We start from the raw sequence: 15,486 nt of genomic DNA, 5'->3' as shown, positions 1-15,486 counted from the left end.
AAATACAAACAGCACAGCACTGGGGGGAGGGGAATGGCCTGGATTACCATAATTAGATAGAAGCAGCCTTCTAGCAAAGGATGTGCTGTTCTACTGACATGGTGTCTTGCATCAATCTTTCTGGTGTGCTTTTATTAAAAGATGTGCTGAAATGCCATGTCAGTAGGTGCTGGTGTGTGTGTAAACCACCTTCACATCCTGTAAAGCAGCCTTGAAAGCAAAAAAGCCCAGAGGAAAAGTTTACCCCCAGTGACTTGCAGTGAAGTTTTTGTAAGTCTGTCACACTGTTAATGCCTCCTTTTCTTAGAGCAGGGAGTATCTTTCAAATATAAAGAGACAAATGGTGCTGAGTTTTTCCAAATGTGCAGCGGCTCATTTTACATTATGGCTTGTGCAGCACTGGTGCTAAATTATAATTTTCGATCTCCACCTTGCTTTTTATTTACCTGTGGGCTGAAACAACCTACACTTTACTACATGTGCTTTTCTGGCCTTGAGTAATAGGGGTTAAAAATTAAAAAGTTTGTAAGAGTGATCTCAGATTCCTTTCTGGTATTGTGCTGGAAGTGCTGGCATGGTGTTTGATCTTGGCAGGGCTCAGTGCAGTGTCTGCCAAGCTCCACAGACGGGATGGGGTGGGATGCTGAACACTTCATTGCTCACCAACCTTTACCCCAGCTATGAACAAGGGTGTTGCAATGTCAAAAATCCACTGACTTCAGAACACCCAGCTCCTTAGGAAAAAACTGTGTTGTAACTATTTATGTTTCTTGCAAGTGTTATTGTTGGGTATAAATGACTTAATAGAATTGCTAATACGTTAATTATAGGAGTCGTTTGCATCTCTCTCATGGGGAGGAATCTCAGTGCTTCACTACAGAGTTGTCACCAGTTGAGCTTGGAAAGCCATGTGCTATCTGTAAAACTTAGGCTTACTGATGAGCCTTAAATCTCTTGTTTAAAAACAGCTTTGAAGAGCCACTTGGAATAACCCCCTCAGGCCAGTTCAGGCTCCATTTTTCTGAACTGCAGGTCACATGGAACCAGAAAAGAATTTTTGCACCATCATGTTCCTGTTAATAGGGTTTGGGCCCTAAATTTCCATATACACTGCATGTCCTTAATCTGAGAGGTTTAAAGGAAGTTTGCAAATGTTAAGGGAGAAAAAGCATCCACCTTTTCTGCACTAATTGTGTGTGCACGCTCCAGTCCCCTTCGTGCATTCACATCCTTTGCCAGTGGGATGCACCTGTGTGCAGAGTCCCCTTTATGCTGAGCTTCAGCCTGGCTGTCCCCAGCAGGACACGGCACAGCAGAGGGCACAGGGACAGCCCTGCCCGCTGTCTCACCTGAGGAAGGTGTGCACCCCCGGCCTCCAGCTCCTCATTGCCTGGGGGTGAGGAGGTGCTGGGAGCTGCCAGGAGCCTGCCGGGGTCCTCCCCCTGATGTGGGATGCGGAGCCCGGAAACGCTTCGCTGCCTCCCGGGGAGGGAGAGACGGGCCTTTTCAAACCTTGAGAACTGCAATTGTTCTCTCCTTTCTGTGCAGGGCAAGGGAAGGATGCTGCCTTGGAGATTATCAATGGCGCTCCTTAATCAAGCAGACAGGTTTTGACTCCTTTTGTCCCTCTGACTGGTTTTTTTCTTTTTTTCCCTCTTTTCCCACTAAACATCCCAAGCATTTTCAGCCTCTGGCTTAAAGATCAGAGAGTGAGAGAGCCAGCTCTCCCCATCATGAATGAATTGCTCCTTTTGCTTGCTTATGCAAGCACAACATAGTGTCTTTGTAGTGGAGAAAAAAACCCCACCAGCTTTTGGAAACTCTTTATCATTCAGGATAGCCTAATGTGCTTCGCTGAGCTGCAGCAGAGCAGCGAGGGATATATTTAGCTCTGCCTTTGGCATTTGGGAGTCCTGTGCTGGGGTAAGTAGCAGTGGCTAGAATAGGCTGGAAAGCCTCACAGCCTAGTTCAGATGGGTATTTTGGATAGATACCTGCTGGATGCATAATCCCTCAGCTGGTACAGCAGCACCATGGCCCAGTTGTGCTTAGTGCTGTGTAAATGTAATAAACACCCAGCCCTGCAAGCCAAGTTTGCAGGCACAGGTGGGAGAAGTGTGGATTTTCAATTGGAACTTCTCACGTGCCTAGTTTAAGGGGGAAAAAAAAAGTTGCTGTTCACAAAGTGAGGTTGGGGAAATATTTTTCTGTTTTTTGAAGGATGTGTTAGCAACCTGGAAAAACACAGTGGGTTTTTTTTGTGCCCCTTGAAAGCTGGTCCAGTACTCAAAATACTCATATTTTGAGTATTCAGAGTTGTTTGAGACTCCTGAACAGTATGAGGAGCCTGGTCGTGTTTAGGATATTCTAGTTTAAGTTTCTGCTCGGAGACAGATCAGGGTTTAAAAGAACCATGCATGGGGTATGGGGAATAGAGGAGCAGGAGTATATTTCTTCCTTCCCTTTCCCCCATTTCTATTTTTCCCTGCAGGAAATAAACTAGGAGAAGCTCTTTCACTGAATGACCCTTCTCAAGGCTTCTCACTCAGAAAATCTTTGCCTTGGGAGACAGGCAAGCACCAATCACTTTTTAGTAGACTTTCAGAATAAAATCAAGGAAACTCAAAAAGCTAGGAATGAATTTGTTTATTTTCAGTGTCACAATCTGTCCTTCACTTGGCTCTCCTGCACACTCCATGTGCTTTGTCTGTATGGTCTTATCTATGATTACTGTGGTATTTGCTCATTTTTTCCCCCACCCAAAACAAAGGATAAGATCCCGTGAAGTTCTGTGGTACCATATTATCTCCTCTTTATCCAATGATCTATAGCTAGTATCTATCTTGTGTTCCTCTCCCTGGCTTGTTTAGCCTAAAGGTTAAATTTAACATGCTTTAGTGCCTTTTTACAGCTACCCTGTGACATGAGTGCACACATCAACACTGATGGTACTTGTTTGTATTTGCAATACATGTAGACATTTCGTATAAGTTTATATAGAAACACAGAACCATTTGGGTTGGAAGGGACCTCAAAGATCACCTCATTTGAATTTGCCTGCTGTAGGCAGGGACACCTTCAACTAGACCAGATTGCTCAGAGTCCCATCCAACCTGCTCTTGAACACTTCCAAGGGAGGAATGGAGCATTCACAACCTCTCTGGGCAACCTGTGACAGTTGGGTAGTCCCTCAGCACCCTTACACTAAGGAATTTTTTCCTGATATCTAATCTAAACCTATTCTCTTTCCGTTTGAAACCATTCCCCCTTGTCCTGTCACTATATGCTTTTGTAAATAGTTTTTCCATTATAGGGAACATCACATTTGTAGATCAGCTATCCAAAGGAAATGTTTAACAGCAGCACAGTCCTCATCTCAGTTGGTGTGTTTGCCCCTTCTGTGGTTTATCACCATGCCTGTGTGTCCCACAGTTTGTGCAGGTCACTTCAGGAAGACAGACCTGTTAAATTGTTTTAAGTTGGTGGCCTGCACTGGCCACTAGCCACTGCACTGCTCTGTGCTGTGGAGTAAATCTCAGGCTGGTTCTGCTGATGGATGGGAGCAGCTGGCAGCCTGAGCTGAAGAGCTGTGGGGGTCCAGGAGCCTCTCTCAGGTAGAGTTGGCTCTGCCAGACACCCCTGGTCTGGGATCCTGCTGTGGCCTGTGGGGCTGTGGGGACAGGGTGTGGGGCTGGAATAACCCAGTGGCTGCCGCCAGGCTGCTCACCCCTTTCTCAGGATCTGTTAGGTTGGAAAAGACCCCTGAGATCGTTGAGTCTGATCTATTACTTTTCCACTCTGCAACTTGCCTGCACTGCCAAGTGCAGTTTATTTTCCAGTCCTTCTGGTTAGTGTAAAGGCTTGGTCCAGACTTGGCTTAAGCTGGTGGAGACCTGCTGTTTCTCTGGGTTTTCAGGTGTGTTATCAGTGCTGGGAACATGGGCTGCAGGGTGAGGAGGGATGGCAGTGGGGAGGGGCTGTGTCCCAGCCACCTCCCTGTGGCATTTCGGTGTCAGTGAGCTGTGGATGTGCACCTGGATGTCAGTTATCCACAGCGCACGTGATGCTGTGGCCAACAATGCACAACGGCTAAATATAACGGTTCCTGATGTTATCCAGCCCCTGATGTTATCCAGCCATGGGACAATCTGCCAAGGGCCTTCTCCAGCCGTCACAGGGTGGTTTAGCTGGTGCCAAATCCCTGCAGAGCTTGTGAAGCCCAGTGGAATGTTGCTATTCGGATTCAAACTTGTTTAGATTCAAAACATTCACAACAGTTCTTAAAGCTGGGAGGAGCATTGCTTGTGGGAGGGTCTTGAGTTATTAATCCTCCTTTATTCCCCTGTCTGAATTCAAGTTCTGTCCCTCGAAAGCCACATTTTAAACACTGGGGAAAATGGTCCCAGTTAGAGCCATTCCCTGGTCAGTTCTTGGTTTCACAAATGTGTATTTGAGTCATTTTTTCAGCTGTCTTACACCTTCTGGAAACATATCTACTGTTTGTTCTTACTGAGAGCTTATAAAATTATTTGCTGGTTGCAAAGATGATCTTCTATAGAATGAAGTCATGTGAAATATTAAATGCAAAGTCTGGAGGCTTCAGGCATGTGGTAATTGCCTTTTAAACTCAGATGCCTGACTGTAAAAGGTCTTATCGCTGCTGTACAGCTACTTATTTCTTGGAAGGAACATGTCCTTCTCGGTAAGGAATGATTTAGTTTTATTGCCCCTGAAGTCAGGAGTAGGCTCTTAATTAAAACAGACTTACAGCCTGAAGTATTTCTTAGAAGCCAGAGGAATATATTTGGCTGAGTCTTTGCAGATATCAACTTTTTTTAGGAGTTTCTCACATCAAGGAAGTTACCAATGGTCCATCTGTTGCTTTCTTTGATGTTCATGGGTGTTTTTGGAGGAGGGTGGTCTGGTTGAATTGTGATTTTTGTGACAATTAATTATAGCTTATCCCTCACTTATAGTTTAATTGAAAGTAGGTCTTGTTTGGATGCTAACTTAGGCATTAGGCATTAAACCAGGACAAATTCCAAAAATAACTTCTGAAAAGAGGACTTAGGTCTCCAGGTATGTACAGGCCTAACTTGACATCGAATCTTGCTAATACATTATACTCTGTTGGCAGGTAGAAATGCTGATTATTCCAGTGACAGTTAGAAATGATTATTTAATGAAATATCCCTTTAAGTTATATTTTTAATTTGATCAACATAGATATGAAGACAAACACATATTTTGCCTCAATAACAGGTTGTTTATTTAAAAAAAACAAATAAATTAATTGCAACAGCCTTCAGAAGGACATAACCACTTCGCATCTGTGTTTCTTTCCTTAGTAGGGCAAGCAGGTGTGCAGGCAAATACCTGTCACCAGAGAAGTCACCCTCTTTTCAGATGACACAGTTCACAGCCTGAAAAAAAGAATTACAGTGTTCAGATTATGTTGTGGATAAAGCACATGAATTATGGCTATTGATGTGCAGAGAGCCTGTGTCCCTGTGTCCTTGAAATAAAGCTTAGGGCTTTGAGGAACAAAGAGCTCCAGAGAGGGAGGAGGACACTAATTACTGTTCTGCCTCTAAACAAATACTGTCAGAGCTGTCTGGCCTCAGTCTTGCTTGGGCTGTTAAAATTCCTTCCAGCAATTGCTAAGAAATCTGATTGAAGGAAAAGCTGTCTTCCTCTTCTGTGCATCCCTGTGGGACACAGGATGCCAACATGCCTCAAGCAGAACCTGATGTTGCCACTTTCTGTCGTGACAGCAGAGCTTTGGATGCCTCCAGATCCCGCTCTTTGGGGAGGCCCAGGGAAATGGTGTCCTGCTGAGCCCTGCCCACGGACACCATCTGTCCCCTAAACTGCTGGAGTGCCATTGCCGGGAGCCATGTGGCACCACCAGAGGTTACGGGTGTGACACCGCAGATTAGGTGTGTGGCACCACCACAGGTTATGGCTGTGGCAGCACCACAGGTTATGGCTGTGGCAGCACAGGGCTGCGGTGGACAAGGGGGTACAGTTGTAGAGCCTGCAGAACAAGGGGTGTCATGGGACACGGTGCATGCAGCTGCACCTTTGTTTATCGTGGATAACCTCCATCCATGGACAGGACAGGCGGGAGGCACTGGGCAGCCTGGAATGGCTGTTGTTCAACTTGAATTTCCAGCCCTGCTTGTAGGAAGCAATGTAATGACCCCATTCCCTCAAAACCGGGCTGGGACAGTGAAACAGCAGCCACGGCTGATGGCTGCCCCGCTCCCTGCGGAAGGGGCTCCGTAGTGTCCCCACAGGCTCCCTGCCGTCCCGTTCCCCGGGGCGGTGCCAGGCGCCTCCATCCCGCACCGCGCACAGCCCCGCGGTCGCAAGATGGCGGCGGAGGGGCGGCTGCGAAATGGCGGCGGCGGCTGAGGGCGCGCGGGTGCTGCTGCCCCCTGCCCGCTTCCCGCCCTCAGCCCGGGGCTTGTCCTGGCCGGGAGCGGGACAGGCCGCAGCTCCATCCGGGCCTCCCCGGCTGCCAATCCCTCTGCTGGAGTCGGATGTAAATCTGCAAATGTACACGTGCTCATGCTTTGGGTTTTTTAATTTCCTTTTTTTTTTTTTTTTTTTTAACTTTTTATTATTTCTTCATTGAATCGTGTAACCTGAGAGCAAAACCTGTGATGTACTTTCTTACTTTTGTACAAGCAGTAGGAAAAAAAATAAAAATCTGTGTTCCCTCATCAAAGTTTTCCTGACTCTTCTTTCATAGTGTTCTAAGTGAAGCCTTAAATATCACAAACACTGGCTGACTGGGAAAGGGATGCTCCTTGTTCAAGAAGTTCGTAGCATCATTGTCACTGCATTTTTGTTTGTGACGATGGGGTTTGAATGCTGCCTTGCCTGTACATGTATGATATGGTGTACTGAGATTTCAGTTTGCTTTTTTGGATTTTAAATGAAAAAAACAGACGTTGGGAGTGATCGGGCAAAGGTATTTGGATGTTTTGGCCACCTAAAATAGTTTGGCCCTCATTGTTTTGTTGAGGAGCCTTTATTTAAGGGGGTGTTCTCTGTGTTAATCCATTTGAATATAAAGATACTAAAAACAAAAAGAGGGAAACACACCTATTTGGTGTTCTGCTCTCCCATTATTGGCTTGAGAAATGCAGTCTGCACGGCACTGGTGTAATCCTTTAAACAGGAGCTGCCCAGCCACAAGCCCAAATAAGCTTCTTTCTTCTGCTCTGTTGCTGAATTTATCCTTTTTGCAAGAAACATTATGTTTAATATCATTCATGGTGTTAGGGGTATAGTGTTTGATGCTGGCCTCTGCCAGAAAATGGATGTCAGATTTATTTTGAACCACTGGCCACGCTAGGATGCAGTGGAGAGCCATGCTAGTCAACTGCTTATATTTAATACAGCAGGAATGTCTCCGGATGCTCCAGCTCCCACTCTACCTTACTCCTCCTCATTCCAAGACAGCCAGATCCTCCCAGCAGTACCTGTGCTGCTGATACTACTACTGCTTCCCTTCACCTTCCACCACTGTTTTTGTTCTGGTGATGAGCAGGAGATCCTGGACAGGGATTTTTGGGGCTGCACTCTCAGCCGTGTTCATTGCCAGTCCTGGGAAGGAATTGCCTCTGCTGCAAAATGCCACTCCAGGGTCCGCACTTGCATTCAGGCTTTTCCAAGCCTGTTGTGGCTTGGATGTGTCTCAGGTTTGCTCGCTGCGTATTTCAAAGCTGTGTCAGTGCAGTTAAAATGTAACCTCTTCTTTCTCTACCATTAGTCACTCGGCATCCGAAGAAGCCTCTGGCTCTGACTCTGCAAGCCAGTCTGAAAGTGAGCAGGGCAGCGAGTCAAACAGCAGCTCCGAGTCCTCTGAGAGTCAGTCTGAATCCGAAAGTGAATCAACGGGTTCCAAATCCCAGCAGACCCCTCCTGAAACCAAAGAAAAACCAGCCTCTAAGAAGGAAAGGATAGCAGATGTTAAAAAGGTATTGCCCTGCTGCTCTGCACAGACACTTTACTCCTGTACCCACCACGGAAGGTCAGACAGCAGGACCTCAGTGAAGCTGTGTCCAACTTCCCGGCCACTTTACACATGGATCAAACAGTCTCTGGCCTCCAGTGTTGCCAGAGGCTGTTTGATTTGTGTGCTGGAGCCCTGCTGGTGTCAGCCTTGTGAGCAGGAGCTGCTGTGTTTGTGGAACAACCCTTGGGACACTAGGTGACGGGGCTGACTGGTGTGAATGAGGGGCAGGTGCCTGTCATCAGCACATGATCCTGTCATTTCATCCTCTCCCTTTGTCTTTCCACTCCTGTGTCCTCCCTCTCCTCTCCCTCAGAAGTAGTAAAACCTCTGCATGTGATAAATAATCAGGAGAAGGTTTGTGTAGGGCTTGAAGTCTGAACCACTCTGTGCTTTTTTACATCACTCTTCCTCTGAAAAAGGTATAGGGGAAAGAAAAGAGGAAGAATGAAAAAGCTATTTAACTTCAATTATTTATTAAGTCCAGAACAGTGGGCTACTCTCTAGCAATACCTCTCAGATAGCCAGGATTCTCTTGCACTTGCTGCCCAGCAGGAAAGGGGATTGTGGGTGTTACTGCACATGGTGTCCCTCTGCACCCCCCAGGGCAGAAGCTGCACCTCAGGTACCTGCTTTACCTGAGTGATAGAGGCACCTGAGTAACACAGGGCAGTGTGAGGTGAGAAAGAGGAGCCCACATTACATTTGGAGACATGAACTCAGTGAACTGAGTTCACTTGGAAAGAGAAAATTCTGGTTAGGCCAGCTTGTTTGTTTGTTTGTTTGTGGTGTGTAACCATCCTGTTGTTCTTAGCCGTGGGTTGCACTGGGCACAGCTTGCTCCTGAGAGTGATTTTTTGGAGAAAGTTGCTATGTGTGTAAAGGATAAGGAGGAAGGACAGTGCTTTGAGCCTGCTCTCCCCATGGACCTGCCAGGGCGAAGTGAAGTATTTTGTTACCAGCTTCTCCCTCTCACAAAAGCTCCAGGCTGCTGGCTCAGGTTGCGGCTAAATCCTCCAGTGTTCGGACTGGCAAGGGAGGATGAGTTGATAAGGCAGTTGTGGTAACACCATATTAAAATTTCTGGTTTATTGTTGGTAAGTGGGCACCAAAGGAAGTTTTCTCTCCTTCTGAAAGATTCTAAGAGCACATCCCCAACAATAAATGTTAACATTATCCTGTGAGGAAGTGCATCCATACACAGGGTGATAATTAGCATGGATGAAACATGAAAAGGTCAGGGCACCCTCTAATAAGAAAGCCTCTCCCTTCCTTAATTTCTCTGTTAATGGGTGTCTTCCTTAGCTAGGTCTAACCTAGGCGTGTTGATACCTGTTCCCCTTGAATAACCAATGCAATTAATTATTATATTATTGTTTATTTGGTATTTGTCTAGATACACCCATGAAGGTGAGGTTAATCTTTGTTAGGTGCTATTAAGATTTGTCATGGAAGTTGCTCCCATATTCAAAACCTATGCCATTTAATAGACGAATAGGCAAGTTCTTCAAATGGTTTGGGGAACATTTTGATGTACTTTTTCATGTGAATGTACCTCTGTATGTGCATACCCAAAAGATATACACCATCACAGTCTGTCCCTTATCCCATTACTCTTTTAGCAGAGGCAGAAAAATTGCTGGGCTGCAGCCTTGTGTCCATCACACTCTCAATCCCAATCACTGCTGCATCTGGCAGTGTATTTTGATTTTCTTTTCCTGCTAGTGGCTTGCAGAGATAGTTGAGGATTGGAAGGAGGGAGAATCAAAAGGAAATTAATAGATGAGGAGAACTGAGAGGGTAAGCTCTGCTGAGGGAGAGAGGAATTGCTGATGTAGGAGTTTGAGGGGCATGGTGGTGGTTTGTGTCTGCCACGTTACTCTTGTGTCGTGTGTCACCAACACAACTCTGCGTTCATCCCACTCAGGGCATCCATTCTTGTCTCCCCCTTCTCCTGTCCATCCACAAGAACAATTGCATGCTCTTATACACAGTGAATTAAACTGGTGAAGGCCTCATTTTACAGCAAAGAGCACAACCATTCCTAGCAGTCACCTTTGCACATCCATGTGTCCTGTGCTGCCAAACCACGTTCCTATCAGTGCATTTGGGAAAGGAACCAGTGGCCACCGCCTTGCCTTGCCATAGGACAAGGTATCTTGCTCCATTTGCCATCCACAGAATTCACCTTTGAAGCTGCAGCTGGCAGTGTCTCCAGGCAGCTGGTGGGACTTTCCCTATGGAAAGGAATTGTGCTGGAAGCTGTTAGTGACAGAGAATTGCCCTGTTGAGGGGATGGGTCTGTTCATTCCATGTCCAAGGTGTTGCCTACATACCTTTGGCACCAGTGCTGCAGAGGGCTGGTTACCTCAACACTCTGTCCTTCAGCCTGAGTGAGCTGGAGAGTGATTGTACCTCGGTGGAAAGGTGGACCACTGTAAAGATGACACTGAGATAAACACATGCTGCTTTAGAGTGTTGCCAAATACCCCAAAATAACAATAATATTTTTCAGCCAGTTTTTTAAAATGTGCATTTACTGGTTGCTAATTCCCTAATGGTTTTCTGTTGAATTTTTTAAAAAACACCATCAAACTTCTCTAAACTGTCAGAAATAATTGGGGTGAAGCAGGCCTTCTGATGGTCTGTTTATTTTGCAGATGTGGGAAGAATATCCTGATGTTTATGGGGTTAGGAGGTCAAACCGAAGCAGACAAGAACCGTCACGATTTAATATAAAAGATGAGGTAAGGAAACAAAAAAAGGATGAGGGATTACTGAACATATAAAACCAACCAAATCCAAAGAGCAAAGGGAGGTCTCATCTGCATTGCCTTGTAAACACTGAATCCCAGCTTGGTGCATGGATGTTGGAGCTCACGGTTGAGGTCCCAGTCCTGCAGTTGGATCCGCTTGGCCTGAGACCTGTGGAATGAGTGGGACACTGCGTGGGCTGAGATCTGCATGCACTGATCTGATTGCTGCAATGGCGCATAATGCAAGTCATGCTCTGCTGTAGGAACATCCTGGAGAGGAGTCTGTGTAATGAAAAAAACAGAACAAAACCAAAACCGCAACACAAATCCAACCAGGAATAAAGGAAAGTTCCCAGAAACACCTCAAAGCAACAAAACAGTCATTGTTGCCCATCCTGGAATGGATCCCACTAATAAATGCATTTGTGTGTGTGCAGCTTCATGACCCATCACTTTTCTTTGGTTGAATATTGGGGAGTCTTTTATGCCTCAGCTGAAGGTGACAGTGGTCAGAGCCTGGCAGCCAAACCATCTAATTGTTCCTTTTTCAGAACACTCTTGGGTTTTTTTCTGAAGATGTAGGAATTAGGTGCCACCTTCATTTGCATCTGACAGGTTTTCTGCATGGAGCGTTTCATCTGCAGGTCTTCAGGGAAGTCGAGTAGCTATAGCAGAGGGGAAAGAGAACCAGAAAGAGTCTTCCATGGAGAGCTTGGGGCTTAGGGCTGGGAATCTGAAGAAAAGCAGCAGACTTTAAGCAGAGCAGGAGCCAAGTGGTGCTCTCTGACTCGGGCTGTTTGTGCTTCGCCACCAAGATGTGCGTTCGGATGCTCGAGGGTTCACGTGCAGGTCTCCAGCTCCTTGCTCTGGTGCGTCATTGCTGAGCCTTGTGGCACCCCAGTGCCAACAGCTACCCCCCCAGCTCCTGTGCTGGCTGTCCCGCAGAGCAGAGTCAGGAAGGGGCTCTGGGCACACCATTGACATAGCTTTTGTTTTCCTTTTCAAGTTGGCAGAGGCCGGGCTGGCCGGCCGCCCCTCTGTGCGATGCCCCGGCATGCACTGTGCCGGCGACCTCACACCCACCCCAGAGCTCCGCTGCACACCCCCCTGCCCTCTTAGGGGCCCAGGTAAGTCCCTTCTTTTTTTGTTTTACAATATTACGTGGTTTTGCAAATGTTGTTTTCTTTTTCGATATCTTTATTTCCTACTACCTAAGGTATGATAAAGTTAAAAAGAACTGAGATGCAAAAACTTTGCTATACCACAAAATATTGTAAAAAACAAAAAAATCCCAAAGGTCCTCCAAATGATTCCACTGCAACTAATGTGAAACAGAAAGCTGAAATGAATTGGAGCACCCTGTCAGCCCCCTTTCCCCAGAGCAACACTGACTGGTCCCCACAGGGCAACTCCCATCTGCAGCAGAGTCTGATGGAGGGTGTGACCTGGCAGGAGCACAGTGCTGGGGCCTCGCTGAGAGCAGGAGATGGAAAGTCTTGCTTTTGGAAGACACCAAGAGAGAGGAAATAGCATAGCTCAAGCCTGCATGGTGCTGAGCACTCCTTGTTGCTGCTGGAACTAGCAGAAGCCCAAAGCACCTCTGAAGAAGCTTTTTGCCTTTGCAGGGTTAATCCTGTCACCAGTGACCTGCACCTATCTCTTGCTGCTTGGAACTTCCAGCACAGTGTCTGGGGGCTTGTAATTGCCTTCTTCCCTAATGCTTCTCTGCAGATTAGCAAAGAGCATCATGCAGGCAGCGTGCTCAGAGACCAGAGCAAGGATGAGCCATCACAGCTCCCTGCGCTGCCCTGTGACTCACCTGCACGGGGGAGATGGCGCAGAGGTGGAGGTGGTTCAGGTTTTGGGACCTGCTCAATCATTGTGTCCTCTGAGAGCAGCACTCTGGGTAGGGTTATTTGTGTGCTAGAAATGGTTGCCTTCTGGGGATTTCTGGGCTCATTGTGTAGGTGTCCGAGCTGCGATCAGGGAGGGTGATAACTCGTGATCAATACCCAGGCGTGGGCTGAGCCATCAGGGAAGCGAAAGTGCAGCTTTGCATAGGAGCACAGAGCTGCTCAGAGGCTCAGAGCTGTGTCCAGGAACAAGAGAAGGTGTGAGTTTTTTAGTAAAAACACTACTTCCCTAGGCATTTTCTTTGCAGTTAATAAATCACTTTAGGTTTCAGCCAGGGGATGTGAGGCGTGCAGGGCCAGGTGCCTTTCAGAGTATTCAAATTGGAAGAGGGGAAGTTGAGGTTAGATACATGAAAGAAATTCTTCCCTGTGAGGGTGGTGAGACCCTGGCACAGGTATCCCAGAGCACCTGTAGCTGCCCCATCCCTGGAGATGTTCAAGGCCACGTTGGATGGGGCTCTGATCAACCTGGGATAGTGGAAGGTGTCCCTGCCCATGGCAGGGGGTTGGAACTGGATGATATTTAAGGTCCATTCCAACCCAAACCATTTTATCAATTATTCTCTTATTCTGAGGTAATTGAGAGATAAATGTGCCCCAACCAGACACAATCTTTTTACTATAAAAAGAATAGTTTCAGATTGAAGTTGGTGACAAATGTGAGTGCATTTTTTTCTGTCAGAGAGAGGCCAGAAGTCACGCACCAGTGTGTTCTCAAAATACAGTTGGTTTTATTATTGGAAAAAAAATCTGCTTATTTGCATTTTGATAAATTCTTTGCTTCATGTATTTCCTGTACTGGTCTCACTGGGAAAGAGAAGTTCCTAAAACTAACCTAGTGATCTGAGATTCTCCAGCTTTTCTGAAGCACTAGAGCTTGGCCTCTGTTAAGCCTGAAATGAGCAAATCCTCACTTTGACTTTAGTCTGAAATACTTTTTGCTCTGTTTAAGCAAGTCATTATCTCTCCTAATGTGAGCTCCAGAGGCTCACCTGGACCTCGTCTCCAATGGCCTTGGAGTCTTCATGTCTCCTGCCCTGGGCTAGTGGCAAAGGATACACAGGGATAATCAATGGGAGCAGAACTTTGAATTGCTCTGCCTTGGTCCACTTGGTGCTCCATGTACAGCATCATTATGTCTGTTCAGCATTGCTCCACAGCAAAATACAGTGTAATTAATGTAGGAAAAGTGTGTGCACTTTATGTGCTGGGAGACGGAAAGAATTGATGTGAAAAGTCAGTGAGGCATGGAGAGGGAAGGCTGATCCCTTCAGCTAGGGATGGGGAAATTGTAAGAGGCCAGATCCTAGTCCAGCTGGAAGCAGTGGTGCAGGAATAAGTTGGGCATATTTGTAGTGTTTGTTAAGGGAGAGCTAGGGAAGACACGTTGTCTTTCCACTTGGCCGCTGCAGCAGAACCCCAGCAGGGCAGCCTAAGCCCAGCACTGGCACTCAGGCTCTGGAGCAAGCAGTGTGACCCCAGCATCTCCTGCTGGGCTGACAAAAATCCCACGGGGGACTGGGGATGGATTTTGCCAGCCTAGCTTGTGTCATTCAGGGAGGTAATTTATCATTATTAAAATTCAAGTTGCATGTGATTTCCCAACCAGTCTGTTCCTGATGGTGATGTTGGGCAGACAGGGCCTCAGGTGCACACTCTGGACCTGACATGCCCCTGGCTCTTTGGATATCCTCTGAGCTTCCCTAAATGAGGAATTTATCACTAGGAGACGTGAGGGAGTGGGGAGGAGAGGCTGAGGAGCTGCAGCACTCCCAGCACTCCACACTGGGGTGGGGAGGATGTGGGAGCACAAGGCAGGCAGATGACTCAGGCTGGGGACTGGCTGTGTCAGAGGAGATAGAGCTGGGCTTGACACTCATCCAAAACAGACAATGGTGTCTTTGAAAAATGTAAGAGAAGGCGGCTGAGCTGCAGTCACAAGTTACATTTTTCAAGGTGGAAGAGGGGAGGAAAAGTCGAGTCATTAAGAGATTGTCATCAGCTTTGTAGACATAGCGACAGAGCGGGGGAGAGTACAGGCATTAGGAAAATGGACACTAGAAACTTGGAGAATGGGGTTTTGGCACAGAAGTGGAGTTAATTTCAAAGAGCTAAAGGTTGTATTTGGTTTTCTCCCAATGTGATTTTCTCTGACGCAGAGAAAAAGAGAAATCCACCTCTCTTTACTTGTGGCTTGCCAAAAGACAGCAAAAGTAAATGTGCACTGAGAGACAGCTATTAAAATCATGCCCAATTGGAATGGAAAAGCTTCAGAAAGTGGGTAAGGGATTAAAAGAGAAAAGGAAGACTGAAGACTTAAATTTTGTGTGTCAAAACTGAAATCTGTAGAATGCTTGGCTTGTGCTGCAAGGGTAGGTAGGGCTGTCCATGGTGTTTGCCAGGCACTTGCTTCATGCTTGGTAAATGAGACATGGATTTCATGCAGGGCCGTGAAACAGGTGGATGAACATGTGTTTGTAGTAAGATATGGTGCAAAAGGTGTTATTGTGTCACATGCAAATCTGACACCAAATCCAGGAAAGCTTGTGGTCTGACATGGCATCCAGTATTTTAGTGTGTTTTAATGGATACACTGATGCAAGCCAGAAGGAAATATCTGCTGATGGAAGGAAAGCTGGAAAATGGGAATGAAGGATGAATGTTGCAGATCACACCATTTCACAAGGTCCTTGTGTGCACAGCTGTGTGAGCTCTGTCCAGGAGGGCACTGGGGGTGTCAGGGGCTGCAAACTGTGGTACCCATGGTGATAGACAGACAGTGCCTGGAGCC

The 15,486-nt window shown here is 46.7% G+C and overlaps 1 protein-coding gene across 5 annotated transcripts in view; it reads left to right on the top strand.

Annotated features, from left to right (window-relative positions):
• CHD2 (chromodomain helicase DNA binding protein 2) overlaps positions 1-15,486 on the top strand; it is an 84,680-nt gene that overhangs the window by 36,208 nt on the left and 32,986 nt on the right. For 3 of the 5 annotated variants that reach the window (XM_085070394.1, XM_085070395.1, XM_085070393.1), the window contains 2 exons: positions 7,784-7,991; positions 10,687-10,773. In XM_085070394.1, the coding sequence (XP_084926520.1) occupies positions 7,784-7,991; positions 10,687-10,773 (295 nt within the window). Of the gene's footprint in view, positions 1-7,783; positions 7,992-10,686; positions 10,774-11,788; positions 11,910-15,486 lie in introns of those variants that run through there. The other 2 variants (XM_085070397.1, XM_085070396.1) reach the window with 2 other exon arrangements.

The sequence above is a fragment of the Lichenostomus cassidix genome, chromosome 10 (genome assembly GCF_008360975.1).
Source record: "Lichenostomus cassidix isolate B80296 chromosome 10, HeHo_3.0, whole genome shotgun sequence".
NCBI lineage: Eukaryota > Metazoa > Chordata > Aves > Passeriformes > Meliphagidae > Lichenostomus > Lichenostomus cassidix.
Note: the sequence above shows the minus strand (reverse complement) of the source record. Positions and strands in the feature narration are given on the sequence as shown.